The sequence below is a fragment of the Bos indicus x Bos taurus genome, chromosome 5 (assembly GCF_003369695.1).
Source record: "Bos indicus x Bos taurus breed Angus x Brahman F1 hybrid chromosome 5, Bos_hybrid_MaternalHap_v2.0, whole genome shotgun sequence".
Classification (NCBI taxonomy): domain Eukaryota; kingdom Metazoa; phylum Chordata; class Mammalia; order Artiodactyla; family Bovidae; genus Bos; species Bos indicus x Bos taurus.
In genome coordinates this window covers 10067311-10087920 of record NC_040080.1, presented here as the reverse complement: position 1 = coordinate 10087920, position 20610 = coordinate 10067311, and the positions used below count along the sequence as shown (strand labels likewise).

Genomic DNA, 20610 nt, shown 5'->3' with positions numbered 1-20610 from the left:
TTTAAACCCCAGGGAGACACCTGCAGGAATGGGGCTGCTGGAGGGTGCACGCCATTTAGCTGGTTGACTGAAGCTGGCATGAGGCATCAACCCGCTGCTGGGTGTTGAGGTGGGTGGATCCTAGTGACCAATGTCCCACTGGCCAGAAGAGGGGGAGACACTCTGTCCAACGGGGACTTGGACCCCAATTTCAGTCTGGCAATGTGACCCCCCCCATCACTTATACCTACAACCCAGACAGAAGAGGGTTTTCTAGGACACCTTTGAACCCACAACCACTAAACCCACCCCCAAACACACATACACGGGAGCTGGGGGGGGAAAAAAATCTCACCCACCAGCAGAGGAGATTTCAATACAATCTATATTATCTCATATATATATTTCTTTCTCACTGTATTTGCTCACTTCTGTCACGCATTTAAAATGTCACAGAGACCAAAATAGAGCGGCTTTCTGGTGGAACTCATGGCAGTCATACACGAGCTACAAAACTAGGGGACTCTGTCTTCTCATACATCATACAATTAATTTTTCAAGTATTTTTTATATACAAAGAGCTACTCGATCGGGAAAAAAAAATTAAAAAAAAAATAAAAAGACAAGGTAGGCTACACATCCTAGGAAGGAGGGGTGGAGTGGTTGGGCACGCGTTCCCGGCCCCCATCTCCCTGAGGGCTGCTAGCTCCCTGTCATGGGCACCTCCCGTCCACCTTGCAAGCGGCCAGCGGCCAGAGCAGGCAAAGACGGGGGTGGGGGACAGGGAGTCAGCAGCCCACTTTGGCCTGGAAGGAGACTCAAATTCATGAAAGCAAATGACAGGGGCAGCCCAGAGGTTCTCCGTGGACAGCCCGCACCTACCCGCTGCCTTCCTGCACAGCTTGGAACCAGCTGGCCAGGCCCATCCAACAGGGGCCCACGAGCTGGCCTCTGTGCCCCCCAACCCCGGTGCTGGCTTGGTCGCCAAAAGAGGCCGGGGAAGACTCCTGGGATGGAACCCTCTGCCCGACCTTGGCATGGTTCAGTCCAGGAGTGGCCAAAAGGTTGAGAGATGCCAAGGTCCCTCAGGGTCGGGCCCCCTTCCCCTTCCCCTCCTCCAGGCTGGTGCAGCCCACACCCGCGTGCTCTCTGGGTTTCATGTGACAGGAACTCCTGCCTGAATGAACATGCATTGTGTCCCATTATCATGAGGCTCCTCCAAAGACAGTGGCCAGTGGAAGCCCGGCCTGCCTGGGGGCTCCGGCCCTGGGAGGCTCCATGCACGTGGGCGTGGAGGTGGGTGAAGGGAGGGGGACTGGTGGTCCTGGCCACCCCTGAGGCCTGTCCAAGGGTACTTGGCCCTGCACTACAGGATCCACTGAGTGCCAGCAGCTTAACAGGGAGCCCCCCAGGGAGTGTCTGGGCCAGACTGACAGCCAGGGGCAGGGGCAGTGGCGGGGTAGGGGGCTTTCATATGTGACTAAGGCACAGAAGAGATGGGCTGTGGGGCCGATGAGGCAGGACACCAGGTCCTGTGTGGATACGGGGCCAGAGAGAGGAGTCCCCCAACTCTTGGCTCCCCGCCGCACGCCCCATCCCTCCCGCCTGCGCTGCTCCTCCTCTGGAAGCTGGTCTGCAATGCAGAGACCAGGCCCTCCCTGTGAAACAGGAGGGAGGAGCCCCAGGGAGAGACGAGGATCCAGCAGAGGAAGGAGGGCTGGGAGCCCCTGACCCTTTGAGTAGCTGGGATGCAAGGGCTCTGCTCAATACGCTCTCAAGAAGGACCCCTCGTGGGAGGGCAGTGTGGACTGCTGGCTCCTCAGCAGGCCCAGGGGAAGGGGCGTGAGGCAGGCAGAAGGGGCAGCCCCGGAGGACGCCCAGGCGCCCTCCGAGGTGGGACCCATGGCTCTTGGTGTCTGGCTCTGATCCCTGCAGCATGCCAGGCAGGCCTGGGTCGGGAGGAGGGTCCGCAGAGAGCATCCGTGCCTCCTCCTCCCACCCACGTGAGGCTAATCTAGCATGGGACCAGAGGGGCAGGGTTGGGAGCAGGCGGGAGCCCAGGGGAGAGAGTATTGCACGGTGTTTGGGGGAGGGGTTTACATCTGGGGGAGAAGGGTGAGGGGCTGAGAAGGTGTCAGCCGCTGGTCCACAACACAAGCGTCGGGGCCTGGGCATAGCTGGTCCTCACAGGACGAGCCGCAGGGGCACGGGGAGTTGCTCCCACCATCCTCTCCCCGTGGTCCAGGCGGTAGAGCCGTGGCCTTGTATAAATATTCCTGAAGGCTCCTGGGTGAGCCTGGGCCGTACCCTGGGCAGATGGCGGCGTCGGGCTGTTCCTCTTGAAGCGATATGTGAGTGTTTCTGGTCCAATAAATTAAAGGGCGATGCCAAGGCTGTGCCAGCCGGCCTCCCCGCCTGGAGGTGAGGCCGGAGGCGGGGCACACCCTGCCCTGGGGCCAAGGGCCCAGTCCTTCCCCCCGCCAGCAGCAGCCACCCCTAGAACTCATCGTCGGAGCTGAGCAGGAGCGTCTTCTCGTTGTCGCGGGCGCCGCTGAGGCTGTGGGAGCGAGAGAGGCCGTGGGCGCCCCCGCGCCAGGTGGGCCCGGGCTCCAGGGTGGACTGCTGCGTGTACTGCTGGTAGGCAGGCGAGAAGTTGTGGATGGCGTCCTGCACAATGTCGTGAGGATTCATGGTCTCCTTGAGGCTGCTGGAGATGCTCTTCATGGGGGCACAGCGGCCTGTGGGGAGGAGGCGGGAGGCAGGGTGAGGGGTCTGGGCAGCGGGGTGCAAGGCAGCTAGGCCCCCGCCCCTGGTCCCAAGTGTGTGTCATCTAACCAACCCCTCTTGGGACAGAGAACAGGGTCCTGGACACGAGAAAGGATGAGCAAAGGAACGGCTCCTTTGGCTGCAGGGCACCCCTAAGGGAGACAGTCAAGAGCCACAGGGCGGGGGGCAGTGGGGGGTGTCTGGGAGTGGGGAAGGGAGCTGGGGTGGAGACTGGGGTGCTGCAGGCATGAGCCCAAGGACCCCAGGGAGTTGGGGGAGAGGGCCCAGGCCTGTGGGATGCTCCCCTTCACTCTGGAGAGGAGACCAGGGGCCCGCTCCACCCAAACAGGCCGACGGGGGCCTGGACCCACAGCAGAGCAGACATACTGGCTCTGGAGGGGGGCGACCCTGCATTGAGGTGCTTGATCGCTCAGTTGTGTCCAACTCTTGGCAACCCCATGGACTGTAGCCCGCCAAGCTCCTCTGTCCATGGGATTTACCAGGCAAGATTACTGGAGTGAGTGGCCATTTCCTTCTCCAGGGGATCTTCCTGACCCAGGGATTGAATCTGCATCTCTTATGTCTCCTGCACTGGCAGGCGGGTTCTTTATTTCTTCCTCCTAATTCCCTAACATACTGTCCTCAAGGGCTCAGGGAGGAAGCGGGGGCAGAGATGGCCCAGGCCCCCAACTGAGACCTAAGGGGCGAGCCCCACCCTGGCCCCAGTCTTCAGACCCAAATTCGCGTGCCCTTTCCCCCTTGGCATTCTTTGCCACAGAACAGAACCAAATGCCCCAATTCCCCATCAACGAGCACTGTGCCCCCAGAATGCACAGGGCATGTTCCAGGACAATGAGAGACAGGATGAAGCAGGCAAGCTCTACAGAGGGCAGCCCTTGGTAGGCGCTCTCCGCACCCAGGGGTGCTTGTGTGGGAGGAGACGGGGACACAGAGAAGGAGCTAGGGAGAGACTCATGCTGGTGACAGGACTGGCGTGCAGGACAGACGTACAGACAGAGTGGAACCTACCGTAAGGGCCGTATGTTGGCACTGCCCGAGGCCAAACCCGGGGCAAAAGCAGGGCAGTGGGGGAGGGAGGGGAGCCAGAGAAACAGAAGACAAGAGACAGCTGAGTGAACACCTCACGCCCATCACCGAGGCTGGCCCCTCACCGCATACACTGCCCGCCCCACCCCAGGTCCCGCCCACCCCCTACCCCAGCTGGCACTCAGGTGGCCCCACTGCCCCTCCAGGCCTGGGCAGGGGGGCAGTTCTGTCCATCTAGGAGACTCCTCCTTCAGGGCTCAGGCTTTCTTCTGCTGGGGGACAAAGAGTGGACACCCAGAATGCTGGTCGGAGCTCAACCTCTGCACCTGAGGAGGGACCCCCCCCCCACCCCTTCTCTTCACGCTTGGCCAGAAATCCTGAGCCTGGGTTACGTGCGTTGCCAACCTTGCAACACTTCATATATGGGGCGTGGAGGAGAGGGCGTTTGACAGGTACAGACCACACCACAGAGCTGGCTTTGCACCCAACTCTGATGGGGGCTGAGAGAGGCCAGGCGCTGTGGTTAACAGGTGGACAGCGGCCTAGGACCCGCACAGTGGTGGTCGAGGGCATGCAGCAGCTTCCCTGGGCTGGGCTGGGGTCCTTGCTAGAGCTGGATGCCTGGCCACACTGCTTCTGGCTGGGGGTGGATGTGTCTCGGGGCAGTGGGCAAGAAGAGAGCCCAGGTGACCGCGGAGAGCCTCTGTGGGGAGGGCCACAGAAGCAGGGCCTTAAACCATGTTAGACCTTAATGGTCTAGAAAGGGTTCTCGGCCACAACCTTAGGCTCCAGGCACCAGGGTGACCAGGTCCCAGGGACATTGCCCTCGACACTGGGACAGTGCTGGCCACATCTCTTCCAACTGATGGGAAGCGGGTGGGATGCCAGCCAGCAGCGGTGAGCCCTGGCCAGCACAGCCCCTCTGGCACTAAGCGTAGAATCCGAACCGGAAAAAGGATGGAGAATGCCCAGGCAGCAAGTGTGTTGGGTGAACGTAATCAGCTGCCCAGGAGTTGAGAGGCCTGGAGGTGATTCAGTCCATACACCTACAGCAGCCGCAGGTTTTTAAGGCCCCTTCTCAACCAGGGAAAGCACAAGACAAGTAGGGTGGGAGGGGGCCCCTGAGGAGCCCTGCAAAGGCCAGGCCAGTGTTTCTACACTCAGCTCAGCATGCCCAGTGAGCCCATGGTGGGCACAGGTGGTGAGCCTAGGCAAGTGGGCCATGGGCCTTCAGCCACACACACAAAGAGCTGGCAGCAACCAACCCCGTGGGTAGATGTGTTAGACCAGGAGACTTCCTCCTCCCCAGACCCTCCTGCCTCCTCGAGGGGCGAGCTGGTTCAGGCATTGCCAGCCTCTTCCTCCTCGTCCCAAGCCTCCCCTCTCTGCCTAGCAGCAGCCAGAGGCAGCCCCAGCCCCTGCTTTTCCTGAGAGCATGTTAGAATTGCCTGGGGAGCTGTCGGCACTTCCTGCCGGGCCCAACCCAAGGGCCAGTACTGCAGAATCTCTGAGGGTGAGTGTCTCCAGGGCATCTTAATATACAACTGGGGTTGCCAACCGCTGTTCTAACAAAGCGAAGATTAGCAGGTGTAAAAAGAAAGCTGTTAAAAGCTATTACCATCCGAGTCTGTTTCTTAGAAGTAAGCAGGTTAAAAAAAAAGCTTTAGAGACAAGGAAATACAGGACAAAATGGATAATGCTGTTCAATATCAGGAACTTAGGAATCTGTTTAACCCAGGGTCTCTGTCCTGGCCTTCCCATGGGGATATTGTGCTTTATCATCTCAGGGTTCCATACTCCAGACCTGCTGCAAGAGACCAGGGGTCTCTTGGACCAGTCCTCACCCCCACCAACTTCCAGGACCAGTCCCCACCCCCATCGACACCTTGTAACTGGGGGCAGGGGTGCCTGGACCTCTGTGGCCCCTTTCCTACACCGAGGGTCCCCTCCTGACCTCCTGATCCATCAATACCGGAAAGACCCTGGGAGGCAGGAGGGGCCGGGGGGCAGGGCCGGGAAGCACTCTTCCAGCTGGTGGGGGGTCGGGGGTCGACTCTAGGACCCTGGCTCATACCTTGTGCGTCCACCCTCTTGTCGGCATAGACCTTGTAGGTGAAGGCATGCCGCAGGGCCAGAGCTGCAAAGAACATCTCCACGCAGATGATGAAGTCCTGGTAGCCAGCAGCTACGGTGCCCTCGCCCACCGACACGCGGGCCGAGTGGATCTTGGGGATGGCCCCGCACTTCTCCAGGATGGCCAGGAGCATGCCTGGAAGGGGAGGTGTGGAAGGGGCGCCATGGGCCTCGAGCCCAAGACTGGATCCCCTTCTCCTTTTCCCTCCACATAGCGTCCCAGTGCCACACGCCCCCGGGAGGATGAAAGCGGGGTGTACAGCTACTCCTATTGGGTGGGGCTGTTGACACAAGCCGGAGCCTTGAGGAAACTACCCCCCAGGTCCTGGCTGGACACCAACCCTGAGATCCCTTTGTCCAGGAAGCAATCCCGCCAAAGCTCCTGGCTCCAGTGAAAGGCCCTGGGGGCCCAGACTTCATGCTCCACAGGTGCTCAGTGGACAGAGGTCCCTTTGAGCTCCAGCCAGGATCGCCCATGGCAACCCCATGGCCCAGGCCTTCGGGGCACTGGGGATGGTGAGCAGGAGGCAGAGGACGAGGCTGAGGGGACAGGGAGGCACAGGCTGGCCTCGCAGGGGCCGGGAGGAGGCTCACCTTGCCAGAAGGAAAGAAAGATGACAGACTTGACCATGAAGAACTTGAGGACAGGGCTGTAAGGGCTGAGCAGCTCCCGGGTGGCAAAGTAGAAGAGGAAGAGGGCGTAGAGGGCCAGGCTGACGGAGATGTTGTAGATGATGGTCACGTAGAGGTAGCCGCTGGTGACGCTGCGGGAACCGGGGACATTCTTGGGTTTGAACAGACCCTTCTGAGCGACAAGGGGCCTCCTTCCCCCTTTGCCCTGCCCGCATGCCCCTTCACATGGCTCTCAGAAGGCTCCCTGGGCAGTGCTCCCCAAGCCACTGATAGAAGTGGGCAGGGCACTGGTGAGCCTTGCCACCTGCTGCTCCACTGCCCACGCTCCTGGCAGAGGACTCCAGGCGGCCTCGGGGGCAGGGTCTCAGCTGATGGTCCAAGGGACAGAACCTGGCTTGGCTCTTTTCACTTGAGCCACGTTACATTCCCTCTGAGCCTCTGTTTGCTCACCGACCCCCGGGGACTGTCGTGCAGGGTTACAGGGGGTGTGTGTGCAAGCTCAGGGCCTAGACACACAGTCATGTTCACTAAACCCTCAAGTGGGGCATGTGTGTCAATCCATGCAGAAGAGACTCGAGCTGGGGATCTCAGGGATATGGCTCTCTCGTCCCCTACCCGGGAATGGTCACTGTCCCTTCTTGCCCCCCTCCCCCCAGGGGCCCCACTGTCTGACAGATGCTCCTCTGTCAGAGGCGGGGCCAAGTGTGATGGCACCACTGCCAGGCTCCGGCCCTGGCAACTCAGGGGTGCAGAGAGGCGTGAGGACAGATGGGGTCAGGCTTGCCCTCCACTCGGACGACAGACACAGGCATGGGGCCAGTCTGCGGCCACCGCTTCCCTCAGCCAGAGCCTGAGCCTCTGGGCAGAGCTGCCCATTCCTCCCCACACGCACCTCGGAGGAGGGGACCCGCCACTTACTCAAAGTCACCATCCCGGTACTTGCCAAATGCCTGGAGGACCACGGTGCTGACGGCCATGAGCGGCTTCACCACGCAGAACTGCAGGGTGGCCTGTTGGGGATAAGGCAAGAGTCAAGGCTGAGCACACGGACCACGGAAGCAGCACCTCCTCTGGCCAGCTGGGCTGGTGCCAGAAGCCAGCGGATGGGAGAGACCCACTGTCCTGCCCCCGTGGAACTGCTGTCTGCAGAAGACACGAGGCAGTAATAGGGCAACGCGGCTGCGTGCGAAGACGGGTGTGAAGGAAGAATGGAGGAGACACAGAGACAGAGATTCCACAGGACAGACCACTGAACATGCTAAGATGGGAGGACTGGCAGAGGGGGCAGCCAGGGGCACGAGCTCGGCCCAGGGGCAGACAGCAGACAAGGGCGAGGGGTTAAGTGCTGGTGTACAGGCGGCAGTGGGGAGCAGGCCTCCCACTCTGGGTGGGTGAGGGCCTCCTCGTCCACCCCAGGTCTGGCCCTCTGCCCCATGCTCTGGGCCTGGGTCTAGGATTTATGTTGAGCTGGGGTTTTATTGACGATGGGGATGACCCCAAAATAGGAAGTAGCCCAAAGCCCAAGAAAGGCCTGGAGTCCCGACTGAGTCTGAATTCTGGCCTCATCAACTACCCACTGCGGAAGCTCAAGGGGGCAGTCACTCAGCCTCTGAGTGGTGGTGCATGAAGGACGGTTGTAACCAGCCCCTGAGGCAGGGTCGCTGTGCAGGGACTGAAGCACAAGACCACACAGGCTGCCCTTGGAAGTCTCCCACCTCTGAGCACTCAGCAGAGGCCTCTGCCACTGAAAGGAGCCCTCAGTAGAGTTTTCACAAGTCCCTCCAGAGGCCCCAGTAAATGCCGAGGGGAGCTGCAGTGCCCATGTAATCACGAGAAGCACCACTCTCTACGGGCTTCCCTGGTAGCTCAGTTGGTAAAGAATCCACCTGCAATGCGGGAGACCTGCGTTTGACTCGTGGGTCAGGAAGGTCCCCTGGAGAAGGGATAGGCTACCCATTCCAGTATTCTTGGGCTTCCCTGGTGGCTCAGTTGGTAAAGAATCCGCCTGCAATGTGGGAGACCTGGTTCAATCCCTGGGCTGGGATGATCCCCAGAAGGGAAAGGCTACCCACTCCAGTATTCTGGCCGGAGAATTCCATGGACTGTACAGTCCATGGGGTTGCAAAGAGTTGGACACGACAGAGCAACTTTCACTTTACTACTCTCTGCTGCTGCTGCTGCTAAGTCGCTTCAGTCATGTCTGACTTTGTGCGACCCCATAGACAGCAGCCCACCAGGCTCCCCCATCGCTGGGATTCTCCAGGCAAGAAAACTGGAGTGGGTTGCCATTTCCTTCGCCAATGCATGCAAGTGAAAAGTGAAAGGGAAGTCGCTCAGTCGTGTCCGACTCTTAGCGACCCCATGGACTGCAGCCTACCAGGCTCCTCCGTCCATAGGATTTTCCAGGCAAGAGTACTGGAGTGGGGTGCCATTACCACTCTCTGCTGCTGCTAAGTCACTTGTCGTGCCTGACTCTGTGCGACCCCACAGACGGCAGCCCACCTGGCTCCCCCATCCCTGGGATTCTCCAAGCAAGAACACTGGAGTGGGTTGCCATTTACCACTCTCTAGAAACCCAATAAATGTCTGCCACAAAGTCCTGCTTGGGGAGGTGGGATTAGCTTTCAAAGGCTAAGCTGCTGTGGTTCCAAATGGGGCAAGGACCTCAGAGCAGAGAAAGTAACCTGTGGAACCCTAAGTTTCTGATCCGAGAGGGGCTCGAGTGAGGTTTGCAGGGGAGGCCAGGGCGAGCTGAGCTGCAGGGCTGCCAAGAGGAGAGGCGCACATGGTGGGGTTAGATGGGTGATGCCCACAAACCCTGCTGCCCCCCACCCCCTCAAGGAAGTGGGATCAGCACCTTTGGGGAGGGTCAGCAGCATGTCCGAAATAAGCGCTGGTGCTGCCCTGGCTCAGCTCATGTGGTGCTCCGGACAGCCCCTTGACGTAAGTCTGTCATCACCCCCAGGGTACAGATAAGGAAACCAAAGCATGGGGGGGTGTTGGCTGAAGCGGCAGAGGATTCAGACCCAGACGGTGGCCCTGATGACAAAGCCGCGGTGTCCTCTCTCCAAGGGCAAAGGGTGAGAGGTTTCTTTAGTTCTCGCCTTTGACTACCTGTCCCCGCCACCTCCAGGACCAGCAGCGGAACATCTGGGCCCACAAGGCTGGGGAGTAATTTCCGACAAGGCAACGAAGCTAGTGATCTGGCGTCAACACTTCGTACACAATCTGATCCTCCAAGAAGAAGGCAGAGAGTCACAGCTGGGCCAGCACTAGTAAACAAAGGCTCTCAGAGGCCCCACCCTGAAGCCAGGACAGTGTGAACTCTTTCCCTGCAGGTCCCGCAGGGAGGTTTTGAATTTAGAAACACCCGAGGGAAGGAAGATCTGGAAGAACTGGAGACTGGCCATCCAAGCAGGGCTTTGAGGGTGGGGCCGTGCCCCAGCCCCGCCCAGGAGGGAGCAGGGAGGCCAGCCTCCAGCAGGTCTGGGGATGGGCTGTGAGTTTCATCTCCCAAGATGATGATGCACGATGCTAGATGGGCTGATGGGCCCTGTGGAGATGAAGCCGGGGTCCTGCCAGCGGGGCACGGTGCCTGAGGCCCTCCTGAGCAAGGGATGGCAGGCTCAGAGGCAGGGCTGTGTTAAGGGCTTTCCTTCATCTGTTCCTCAAACCATCCCTTGAGGTTAAGTATCATTATGCTCATTTCAGAGAAAAGGAAACCAAGGCTCAGAGAGGTTTCGTAATTTAGCCAAAGTCACATAGTCAAGAGGCGAGGCTGGAATTCAAACTCAGACGGTCAGAGACCCAGACCCAGGCACTTGAGCGCAACACCACGCTGCCTCCTCCCAGGCTACTCGAGACCACTGGGAGGGCGGGTCTGGAAACTGGAAGCTGCTGGGCTGCCTGCCAAGCGGGAAACGGGGGAAAGAACCAGAGGCTGCGCAGGTCTGTTCCATCGTGTTCCTCAATGCAGAAACCCTCCTGGCTCTAGCCACAGCTGATACGTTTTCACAATGAGATTCCAGAATCGCCATGCACTTCCTCGGACTCTCACACATACACACCAAGACTTGGATGAAATGAGCAAGCGTCTGGGGCCACTTCCTGCCCGGGGGCTGCATCAGACACCCCTGGGGCACCTGCCAATGTTCCTCTGAGGACACCCTGCCAGTGCTCGCGCATCCCTAACAGCTTGGGGAGTGGGTGCCTTGCAGGAAATGGGAACCCTGCTGGCGGGCCGGGAGCAGGGTCCTCCTGGCCTGACGCCTGCCTCTACTGCTCTGTCAATCAGAGGTAGCCTGGTCCCTGCAGCTGCCGCTCCAGGGCATAGACCCAGGCTCCTGGTCCCCGGCCTGCAGCTTGTGACCAGGGCAGTTGCAGGGGGTACCCACCTGCTTGCAGAACCGTAGGAACCCGATGGAGTAAGTCTTTCCCCAGAGGCAGCAGGTGCCATACATACAGCTGGACCTGGAAGAGACGAGCGGAGAAGGGCTGGTGAGCAAAGAAAGAGCTGGGACTCAGGAAAGCTGGGACTCAGTGGCGGGGGCAGGCCACCCTCACTCCTTCACACCCTGACAAGCCGGGGTGGAGCGGGCCAGGGTGGGGATCAAGCTCAGATCCTGGGCAGTCTTTGAGCCTGAGGCCAAGAACTGGGAGAGACACAGTATATGCGGCAGGAACCCTTGGGATAACAAATCAACCTGAAAGGCACTGAATGTGAAAACTGCAAGAGGGAAAACATAGGCAGACAGTAAAGGACAGGAAGGGAGATGAGGAGAAAGCCAGGCAGGCCCTCCCCAGAGTCCCAGTGAATGACCTTGTTCAGGAGGTGCAAGAGAGGCAGAGTAAGTCAAGGTCACAGGCAGAGATGGTCTGTGTGACTGGCTGATGCCAGGATGGCTCAGAGAACGTCAGGCCCAGGAAACAGGGCAGTGGGGAAGGCTCCTGGGGACTTTTTACTCACTCGATGGGCTTCCCTCTGATCTCTGACATGATGGAACTTTCCCCTCCGAGGTATTCATAGCACAGGCTCAGGAAATTATAGATGACCAAGGCTGTGAAAACAAAGTCCAGAGAAAACCACTCAGATCAACAGAACGGATAAACAGATGGTGGAATTCTAAACAGCAACAAAAGTGAATGAACCACAGTCACAGACAGAGACGAGGTGGGGAGGACTGGAAGTGGCAGGGGTGGGGGGCGGACCTCAGGAATGTAAGAACCCACAGGGGATATTCCACGTGTATAATCAAACTCAGGCCCAGCTAAACCACGGTGTTCACAGACGCTGCTGGTCTCACCTTAAAGAAAGGCAAGAACGTGATTACCACCAAATACAGGATTGTGAGGGGCGAGCTGGACAGGTAGGCTGGGGGCTTGAAGAGCTGGCAGGGTGCACATTCTGGGTTTTGGCCTTATAATTGTTTACTAGTTTTATGCACTTTTCTGTGTCTGTGTTACAAATCACAGTTTTATGACCAAGCAACAATTAAACATTCTCCAGAAGGATCTCAGGAGAAATTCTCAGCAAGAATGAGACAGAAAGAACCCTTATGCATTCATCAGCATGTAGCAGCATCTTAGCCTTTGCACGATAAGCTACAACAAAACGTATGAGAGGTGCCCAAAATACAGTGCAAATGTTTCGGGAAGCTGGGCCAGCGCGTTCTGAATCAGGACACAGCTTGACATCGCCCACAAAGATACAAAATCTGCAACAGCCTCCAACGGGGGCACAGTAGAAGTATGCTGTGAGTGCTATAAATACAGCACGACGTTGTCATAGGTCTCCTGGTCAGAGGACTTCTGAGGGGTCAGCAAATGAAGGCTGCTGCCTGCAGGGTACTAGAAGTACCAGGATGTGCTGGAAGCCAGGGCACAGAGAGGAGGAGGACGTGTGGAGGAAAGGTGCAGGAGGCAGGCCAGGGGCGGGGGCAGGGGAACAGGACAGGCGTCCGGCAGAGGAGTGAGGCCAAGGGGAGGGTCAAGGCGGGGTCAGGGGGTAAGAAGATCCAGGGAGACGCACCAGCGGCCCTGCAGCCAGCAGGCCCCTTCTCATCTGACCCGCCGCGTCCGCGTGCAGCAGAAAGGCCTTCGAGGCTCCCAGAGCAGGCCCCCGGCTCAGCTCAAGGCCTTTCAGCAGGTAGCCTGGTCCCTGCACAGCCCTCACATTTCCTTCCCAGCAACACAAGGCACCCCCTTCCCCTTGGCAGGGTCTTATGCCCTTCGTGCTTCTGCCCTCGGGGGCCCCACTGCCTGTGCCCTGCCCTCTGCACTCCTGGAACCGCCAACCGTCAGACATCACCCTTCCTGAGAAGTCCCTGGCCACCACCATGGGGACGCGTGCATCCCACATCCACGGAACCTGCTGATTTGCAGACACCAGGCAGCCCTTCCCCGCTGGAGTGTGATCACTGACTGGGATTAGCATGGGCTCAGCCCTCGCCATACACTAACACAGAAGCTTGACTGCCTGGAACTGGAGCACAGCAGACCCTGGCCACATGTCTGTAGGTAAAACTGGCCTTTAGCCACTTGGAAAGGGCTGTACACCCCTCAGTTGGTCTAACCTACTAAGGGTTCATGTCGGGGGCTGGGAAACAGGGGCCCAGGTGGCACCCTGTATAAACAGGACCCATAGCACTGGCCACCTGTGCTGTGACGATCCCCCTAGAGACACACAGCAGAGGGTTCGCAATGTGGCTCTGCTGGGTGCCTCTCTGTGGCTCAGTTTTCTCATCTGTTAAACAGGGGCACAAAGAGCTCCTATCAAGTTAGGAGGTGGTGGGGTTTCTGTGAGTATGCAAGGTGCTCAGGAGAGTGGCTGGCACCCTCAGCATCGGCGGTCATGGCTGTTTATCTGCCCACCTTCCCTGGGGGCCCGCTGTCCCCCAACAAGGCTGAGCGCCCTGTATGTGGTGGGAATCTCCACTCACTGGCCTCTAGATCACTTTCCACTGACAGGAACTTTGGGCATCTGAAGGCAGGAGGTGAGGAGCATCAAGCCAAATGTGATGTCAGCCTACTAAAATGGTTTTATCCAAAACCATATAAGGTCAAGAGGAGTGGATGTGTCTCTTCCAATCGGTCCAGCTATATTGTAGTCAATGGTATTTTCCCAAAGGCAGCCACATCCTGACACTGACACTCCTCTGCTGAGAGATGGGGGTTTTCTTCCCTCTTCTCGAATCTGGGTGAACGGGGGAGATCATAGCGGAAGCAAAGCTTTTTGACATCTGATGTTGTGGTTGGAAAAGCCTTCTTTCTTTATAACTTTTCAAAAAATTTATTTATTGGCCGTGCTGGGTCTTCATTGCTGTGCACGCTCTTCTCTAGTTGCGGTGAGCAGAGGGGCTCCTCTCTAGTTGCGGCACGTGGGCTTCTCATTGCGGTGGCTTCTTTTGTTGGGAAGCACGGGCTCTAGGGTGCATGCGCTTCAGCTGTTGCAGCACACAGGCCCTAGAGCATAGGCTCAACAGTTGTGGTGCATGGGCTTAGCTGCTCTAAGACATGTGGGATCATCTCAGATCAGGGATCAAAGCCACGTCCCCTGCATTGGCAGACAGATCTTTTCCACTGAGCCACCAGGGAAGCCCAGAAAAGGCCTCCTTCTGGTTTATCCTCTCTTGTGATGCTGGCCCTTAGACCCGGCCATCATGCCAAGAGGAAGCCCACACTGGTCCATGTGAAGAGTCCACATGAAGAGGCTCATGTGGCAGGAACCCAGGCTCCCAGCTGATACCAGCATCAACTGCCAGCAACGTGACTAAACCAGACATCAGGTGATCGTCCCCGAGCCTTCAAGTTCTCCGGCTCAGGCCCAGGTCCCACGGAGCATGGCCAAACTGTCCCGGTGTGCCCTGTCCAAATTCCTGACCTGCAGTATTCATGGACAAAATAAACTGCTGTTCACACGAGCCTGTTGTGGGGTAGTTACGTACACAGCCAAGTGAGCGGGATGCACACAAAACCTCTTCTGGAGTCCCCACGTCATGCCACGATCTCTCAGGCCTCCCCTTGGGGGTACATTCAGGTCGCTCTGCTAAATCCCGGAGGCAGACCCAGCTGCGACGCCACCTTGTCCTTGGCTGGTCCCCTGTCTTATCGCCATGCTCATATCACACCCCACAATCTCTGTGGATACGCCTGCTCCTTCAAGTACAAGAGGCAGCGTAAAACGGGCAGCAAGCCATGGACCCTGGAGCCAGACTGCCTGCGTGTCCCACCACTTAGGTCCCACCACCTAGGAGCTGTGTGGCAAATTTCTTCAGTGCTCTGGGCCTCGGTTTCCTCATCTCTAAGCCGGGGATAATAGCTCCTTCCGGGTGGGGGCTGCGGTGAGGACGGGGCTCAGGGCTGAGAGTGTGATGCCTTATCTACGAGGCTGGGCTTGCAGTGAACACTGCACAGTGTTACCCACTGTCCTCTGTGAACACCTGGCAGGCAGGACCCGAGGCCCACCCCCAACAGCGATCAAACGGCTTGGCACTTCCACACTCAATCAGCAACGAAGAAACGAATGGATGGACACAGGCCACAGCTCCAGGTGAGGCTCAGAGAGGACGGCTGTGGGTGCGGCCCTCACTGAGTCCTGCGTTCAGGGTGCTCAACCTCTCACGGGCTGGGAAGCTGCACCTTCCCCAGGGTAATCGGACTTCCGGTCACCAAAGTCCAAGGGAGAGGCCACAGGGCCCAAGGTTCCTCTGCCCCTCTGTCCAGAACCACCGAACTAGGCTATCCTGCAATCCACTTCTGGGAAGAGCTTGGTGCCTGAGCTCACATCCTTTCCTGTGTCGCAACATATGTCAGCCCGCTCCTGAATTACGTGGTCCAGCTCTCTGTCCATATGCAGCTCTGCATTCAACTGGTGAGATCACCAAACTTCTTCCATCTCTCCCAATTCAGGATTTTTGACCTTTGATCAGTGCTCTGGGGCCAGACAGTCTGTAAAATCCCAATGTGCTGATGGTTTCTGTTAAAAGAATCATTAGTGAGTCGATAATGCATCTTGGAGAAGGGAAACAAGACAGAATCTCCTGGAGATGACTCAACCAGCCCACACCAAGACCCACTGACCATCTGGACAAATCAATGCCCTTCCTAGGAAATGACAGAGCCATGCAAAATACCACCCCCACGCTCCAGCATGTGTGTTTAAAATGGACAGCTCAACACACAGCCAGGGAACAAACACAGAGATAAGCTAGCTCTGAACGTCACAAGAGCAAAAAAGATTAACAGTGGGGGGTTCTCACCTGACCACGCTTCTGACCACAGCTCCCATTCTGGTTCCCTGGAGAGACCCCAGACACACAAGTGACCACAGGGGCCCACAAGGAGCATCCAACATAAGAGAAAAATGGGCTCTCTCTCTTTCTTGCTCACCCTGGACAGTCAGGTACCTGGAACTTCCATCTCCATTCTAGACACCAAATCTTAAATGAACTAGAGACAGATGCACACAATCAGAGGCAAAAGACCACAGTCAACTGCTTAGCAAACAAGGGGCACCCGAACGTTCTTTCCCGCTTTTCCCGTGGCTGCTGATCATCATGGACAATAGCAGATGCACGTGCTACAGCCAGGCGGGTGGGGTCTTCCCTCAGCACTGACCCCGAACTCTGAGCCGTTGCACTGGTCCTTGCTCCTCCTCCCTCGTGGCTTTTCTGCCCTTTGCTGTTCCTGCTCACTGCTGCTCCTTGCCACCCAAAAAGCTGACTCCGATCCCTGTGTTCATTGGTTTCTTCTGGTTGCCTGTCTTTATCCTGATGGGTTGAGCTCTTCTGATTCCTGGCGGTCTCAGAGCCATGACCAGCAAGGGCCACTGCCAGCCCCGTGGGTCCTGCAGCAGCACACTGTCGTTGAGTCTTTGGTGGTCCTCAAGCTGGTGTCCTCAACTGCACTCTCCCCACCTGGGAAGAAGTTTCACTTTGGACCAGAATCCAGGAATCCAAGTTCATCCCAAATTGGAAACTGGGTGAAAGAAGCATCAGTCTTTGTTTCTCTCGTGCATGTAACACCTCTTCCCTTAACAAGAGTTCACACTTTTGCAGGAAGAACCTTGTCCTGTATTCCTTCCCCAAGCTTGGCCGCAGAGCAATTCCTGGACCTCAGAGACCCAGACCAGAGTCTGGCCTTTGGCAGTTACTCTCTAGGTCACAACTTGGGCAAATTTCTTAGCCTATGTGAATTTTTTTTCACATGTGAAACATGGGGATGATAACAGATACTCCACCAGGTAACTGAGATGAGAGAATGAGCTAACAGTACTGGAAACACATGTGGTGAACTGTGAAGTGCCACACAAACCTTATTAACAAGACAGTGCCCACACAGAGCAGCTGTGGAAGCGTTTCCCCAATTTGAGCTTCGGCCACCTGCGCCTCTCCAACCACCGTACTCCCCAGGGTGTCTCAGAGTCATCTTTAGGGGTGACCCCCTACCCCAGTCAAACACTAAATGCAGGCAAGGGGGCTGGATCCCACCCCTTCACCATCTGCCTGTACACCTGTACACCTGTACACCCTGGTGCTCCACTCCCAGCTCTGTGAATTCTGGTCTTTACCAGGTGGTAGACACTCAGTGGTAAAGAATCTACCTGCAATGCAGGAGACCCAGGTTCAATCCCTGGGTCAGGAAGATCCTCCGGAAAAGGGAATGGCAACCCACTCCAGTGTTCTTGCCTGGAAAATTCTATGGACAGAGGAGCCTGGTGGACTACAGTCCATGGAGTCACAGAGAATCGAACACGACTGAGCAACTAACACTTCCATTAGGGGCACTGGGCAAGCATCCATTTCTCCCCAGATAATGGAATCACTAGCTCCAATTCACAGGGTTTACTTCCATTCTCCCCTGAAATGGCCCTGAAGTGAGAAGGAATTGGGGAGAAAGCTATAGACCTTCAAAGGCAAGGACATGGCCCCAGAAGCAGCAGGCGCCATGAAGCAGAGGGATGTCACAAAAGCTCTGGAAGGTGTGGCATGGCCACTGACTTGGGGACAGGAAGGAGCCAGTAAGAACCCCAGGAACCTGTGTAACCAGGCACGCCAGGCAGCTCTGATGACTGTGGGTACAGATGGGAACACTGGCTACAAGTCTCCATGTGGTGCTCTTGGCTTTTTCCTTTTGAGACAGTTGAGATGGTTCTGCCCTCACAGAACTTGGCCCAGCTAAGGGCAGCAATGAGACTTGCAGAAAATATAGACGGGAAGTCTGAACACGAAGGGAAGATGTCCAGGGCCCTTTCCCAGCTATAGCTCAGCCCCTCAGCTTCGTCCTCCTAGAAGGCGATGAGAACATTATTCTCTGGGGAAACAGGCCCAGAATCAAGGAGCCTTCATATACTGTCTACCCCATCACTGCAAGCAAACAGCAGAGGAACAACCTCCCTGGTGGTCCAGTGGTTAAGATGCCCCACTTCCACTACTGGAGGTGTGGATTCAATCACTGGTCAGGGAAATAAGATCCCATATGCTGCAGTAAAAGAAAAAAGTCAATAAAAGGCAGAGGAAATGTCCTATCCACATCCTCCACCCAACTGGGACAAGGCCCAGCAGTTTTAAAACCCATTCTTCTTTTCCACCATTTTAGATTTCTTACTTTGGGCTCCAGCGTGTACTTGGTATTTCCTTTACTTATGTGTGTGCTCAGTCATGTCTGACTCTTTGCAACCCTACAGACTGTAGCCTGCCAGCCTCCTCTGCCCCTGGGATTTCCCAAGAAAGAATACTGGAGTGGGTTGCCATTTCCTGACTCAGGGGATCTTCCTGACTCAGGGTTTGAACCCATGTCTCTTGCATCTCCCACACTGGGAGGCAAATTCTATACCACTGTGCCACCTGAAAAGCCCAAGCCCCATTCTCAAATATATTAAAAAAAAAAAAAAAAAAAGCCAAGAACACCAGACATTTGAGGAAAGCTTCTTATTCAAAGGTCAAAGAGCAAAGTGCGCAATCAAATGGAAGAAACTCAAGAGACAGAGATAATGTGAGGAATAGAAGAAAAATGTACTTAGCATCCCCAGAGAGAGAAGAACAAAACCAGGAACAAGGGAAAAAGAGCAGGGGAGAGCTCCTGACATTTTACAACGTGATAAAGGAAATAAAACCTTCAACAGAAAGCTCAAAGGTAAAGATTTAAAACATAATCAGAAAAATTCCTAGAAAGCGGAACAAAGAAAGAGATGGAAAATGCCAAGAAACTGTACAGGAAATTTGAGGCTCAATCCAAAAGTGCAATGTCCTACTTAACTTACTCCAGAAAGGGATGATAAAGTGGAGGGGAAGGAATTATCAAAGAAACATTCAGGAAAATTTCCCAGAACCTTAGGACCATGAGTTGTAGCCATACTGAAAGAGCCCACCAGATGCCCTGCACAATGAACACCCCATCTCTTGTGAGATTTCAGAACAACGGGGATAAAGGCAAGATCCTAAAAAGCTAGGAGAAAAAAAAAAAGTTACATATAAGCATTAAGGATCCAGCAGACTTTCCAAAAACAACACTGGAAGCTAAGAGACAGTTAAAAACACACCTTCAAAATTCAGAGGGAGAATGATTTTCAATTCAGAAATCATATTCCCACCAAACACCAACAAACTTAAACATTATAATAAAGATACTTGCAGATAATGTTCAGATTTCAGAAAACAGAACTCCCATGCAACCTGTCTTCTCAGGAAGCCCCTGGAAGATGTGTGCTCACCAAAAAGGGCAAACCTCAAACGCAGAAAAGACAGCACCCAGGGAACAGGCGGTTCAGGACAGGAAAGACGGCAGGATTCCTGGACTGATGGTGAAGGAAAAACCCAGGACCACAGCTGAAAAGTAAGAGGCGTGGAGGACAACCAGTCCAGAGGGGAGCAAGGAGGGCGGGGCTCCAGGAGGATCTCCGCCTGGAACACCCGGAGCTACGAGACTGACAGGAGGGCTTCCTGTTTTATTCAACTAAAGTGCTGGCGGGATAAATTAATGATAAGAAACACAAAACAGCAAGCCAAAGAGGCAGACAAGTAGTAACCAGAGGGAAAACAAAGCTGAAGAAGGAAATGTCGTCTTGGGTCACTGTAAGGCTGAGCCCTGAACAACAGTTACAGATGTATAATCCTCACACTGCATACAGACTAAGAAAAATCAGGATACGATCACATTAAAGAGAGGAAGGAAAGAAAACGTGTGTGTGTGTGTGCTGTAGTTGGAGATAAGATACCTAGCTCAAAGCCTTCCTTGGACTTCCCAGGCAGTCCAGTGGTTAAGACTCTGCACTTCCACTGCAGGGGGAATGGGTTCAATGCCTGGTTGGGGAACTAAGATCCCACATGCTGCACGGCGTGACCAAAAACAAAACCCCAAAACCAAAACAAAAAGCCTTCCACAGCAGGAAGTCACTACGTAACCCTACATAAAACTGAAAAGCTAAGAAATAACAGTAAAAGCCTATTTTTAGGTCACTCAAGCAAATGAAACCAGTTTAAAGGTTGAAAGTGGGATGACTTTGAGAGTGAGAAGGAGTTTTGTTTCAACCAAGGGCATATATTACTTCAATAACAGTAAAATTTCAGTTGTTTTAATTTTGTTCAAAAAAAAAAAGCAGATGTCTCGAAGAGGCCCGACAAAGAGTCTGGCTCTGAGCCGGCCTACACAACGGGCAGGTTCTATCTGAAATAAGAGGCCCCCAGCCCAGTCGATTCGTGTCCCTTCCCGAGTTTTGGGGGGGAGGGTGGGAGGGAGAACGAAGGTGAAGGGGGGCGGTTCTTTTTGAATTTTAAGAGACACGCCCCATCACCAACTCTGTGGGGGCGGCTCCTGCGGGCAGCTGCAGATAAGAGCAGCAAGAGGGAGGTGCGGAAAAGGTCAGGCCAGGGCTCAGCCCACTGACTCAGACACTGCGAGCTGGTGGACTCGGGGGGCAGCCTGAACTCCACGGCAGCTGCTGCGCTGTTTGTAAACTCCTTCGGAGAGGCCAAGCGGATAATAGCGTTGCTAGGAGATGTGCTTCGTAGGGCAGCCGGCTTCCTGTGAGGACCTTCGTGTGGCTGGAAGGATGGG

General features: G+C 55.8%; 1 protein-coding gene across 2 annotated transcripts in view; it reads right to left on the bottom strand.

Moving 5' to 3' along the window:
- Nucleotides 1-345: 345 nt before the first annotated feature.
- The window catches only part of TMEM184B (transmembrane protein 184B), a 50282-nt gene continuing 30017 nt past the window's right edge, over nt 346-20610 (bottom strand). Inside the window, exons 4-10 of one of the 2 annotated variants that reach the window (XM_027540806.1) lie at nt 11525-11615; nt 10953-11028; nt 7477-7568; nt 6520-6689; nt 5867-6061; nt 3775-3795; nt 346-2717 (exon numbers count right to left, since the gene is read on the bottom strand). In XM_027540806.1, coding sequence (XP_027396607.1) covers nt 2476-2717; nt 3775-3795; nt 5867-6061; nt 6520-6689; nt 7477-7568; nt 10953-11028; nt 11525-11615 — 887 coding nt within the window. In that variant the 3' untranslated portion in view covers nt 346-2475. The remainder of the gene's footprint in view (nt 2718-3774; nt 3796-5866; nt 6062-6519; nt 6690-7476; nt 7569-10952; nt 11029-11524; nt 11616-20610) is intronic. The other variant, XM_027540807.1, reaches the window with a different exon arrangement.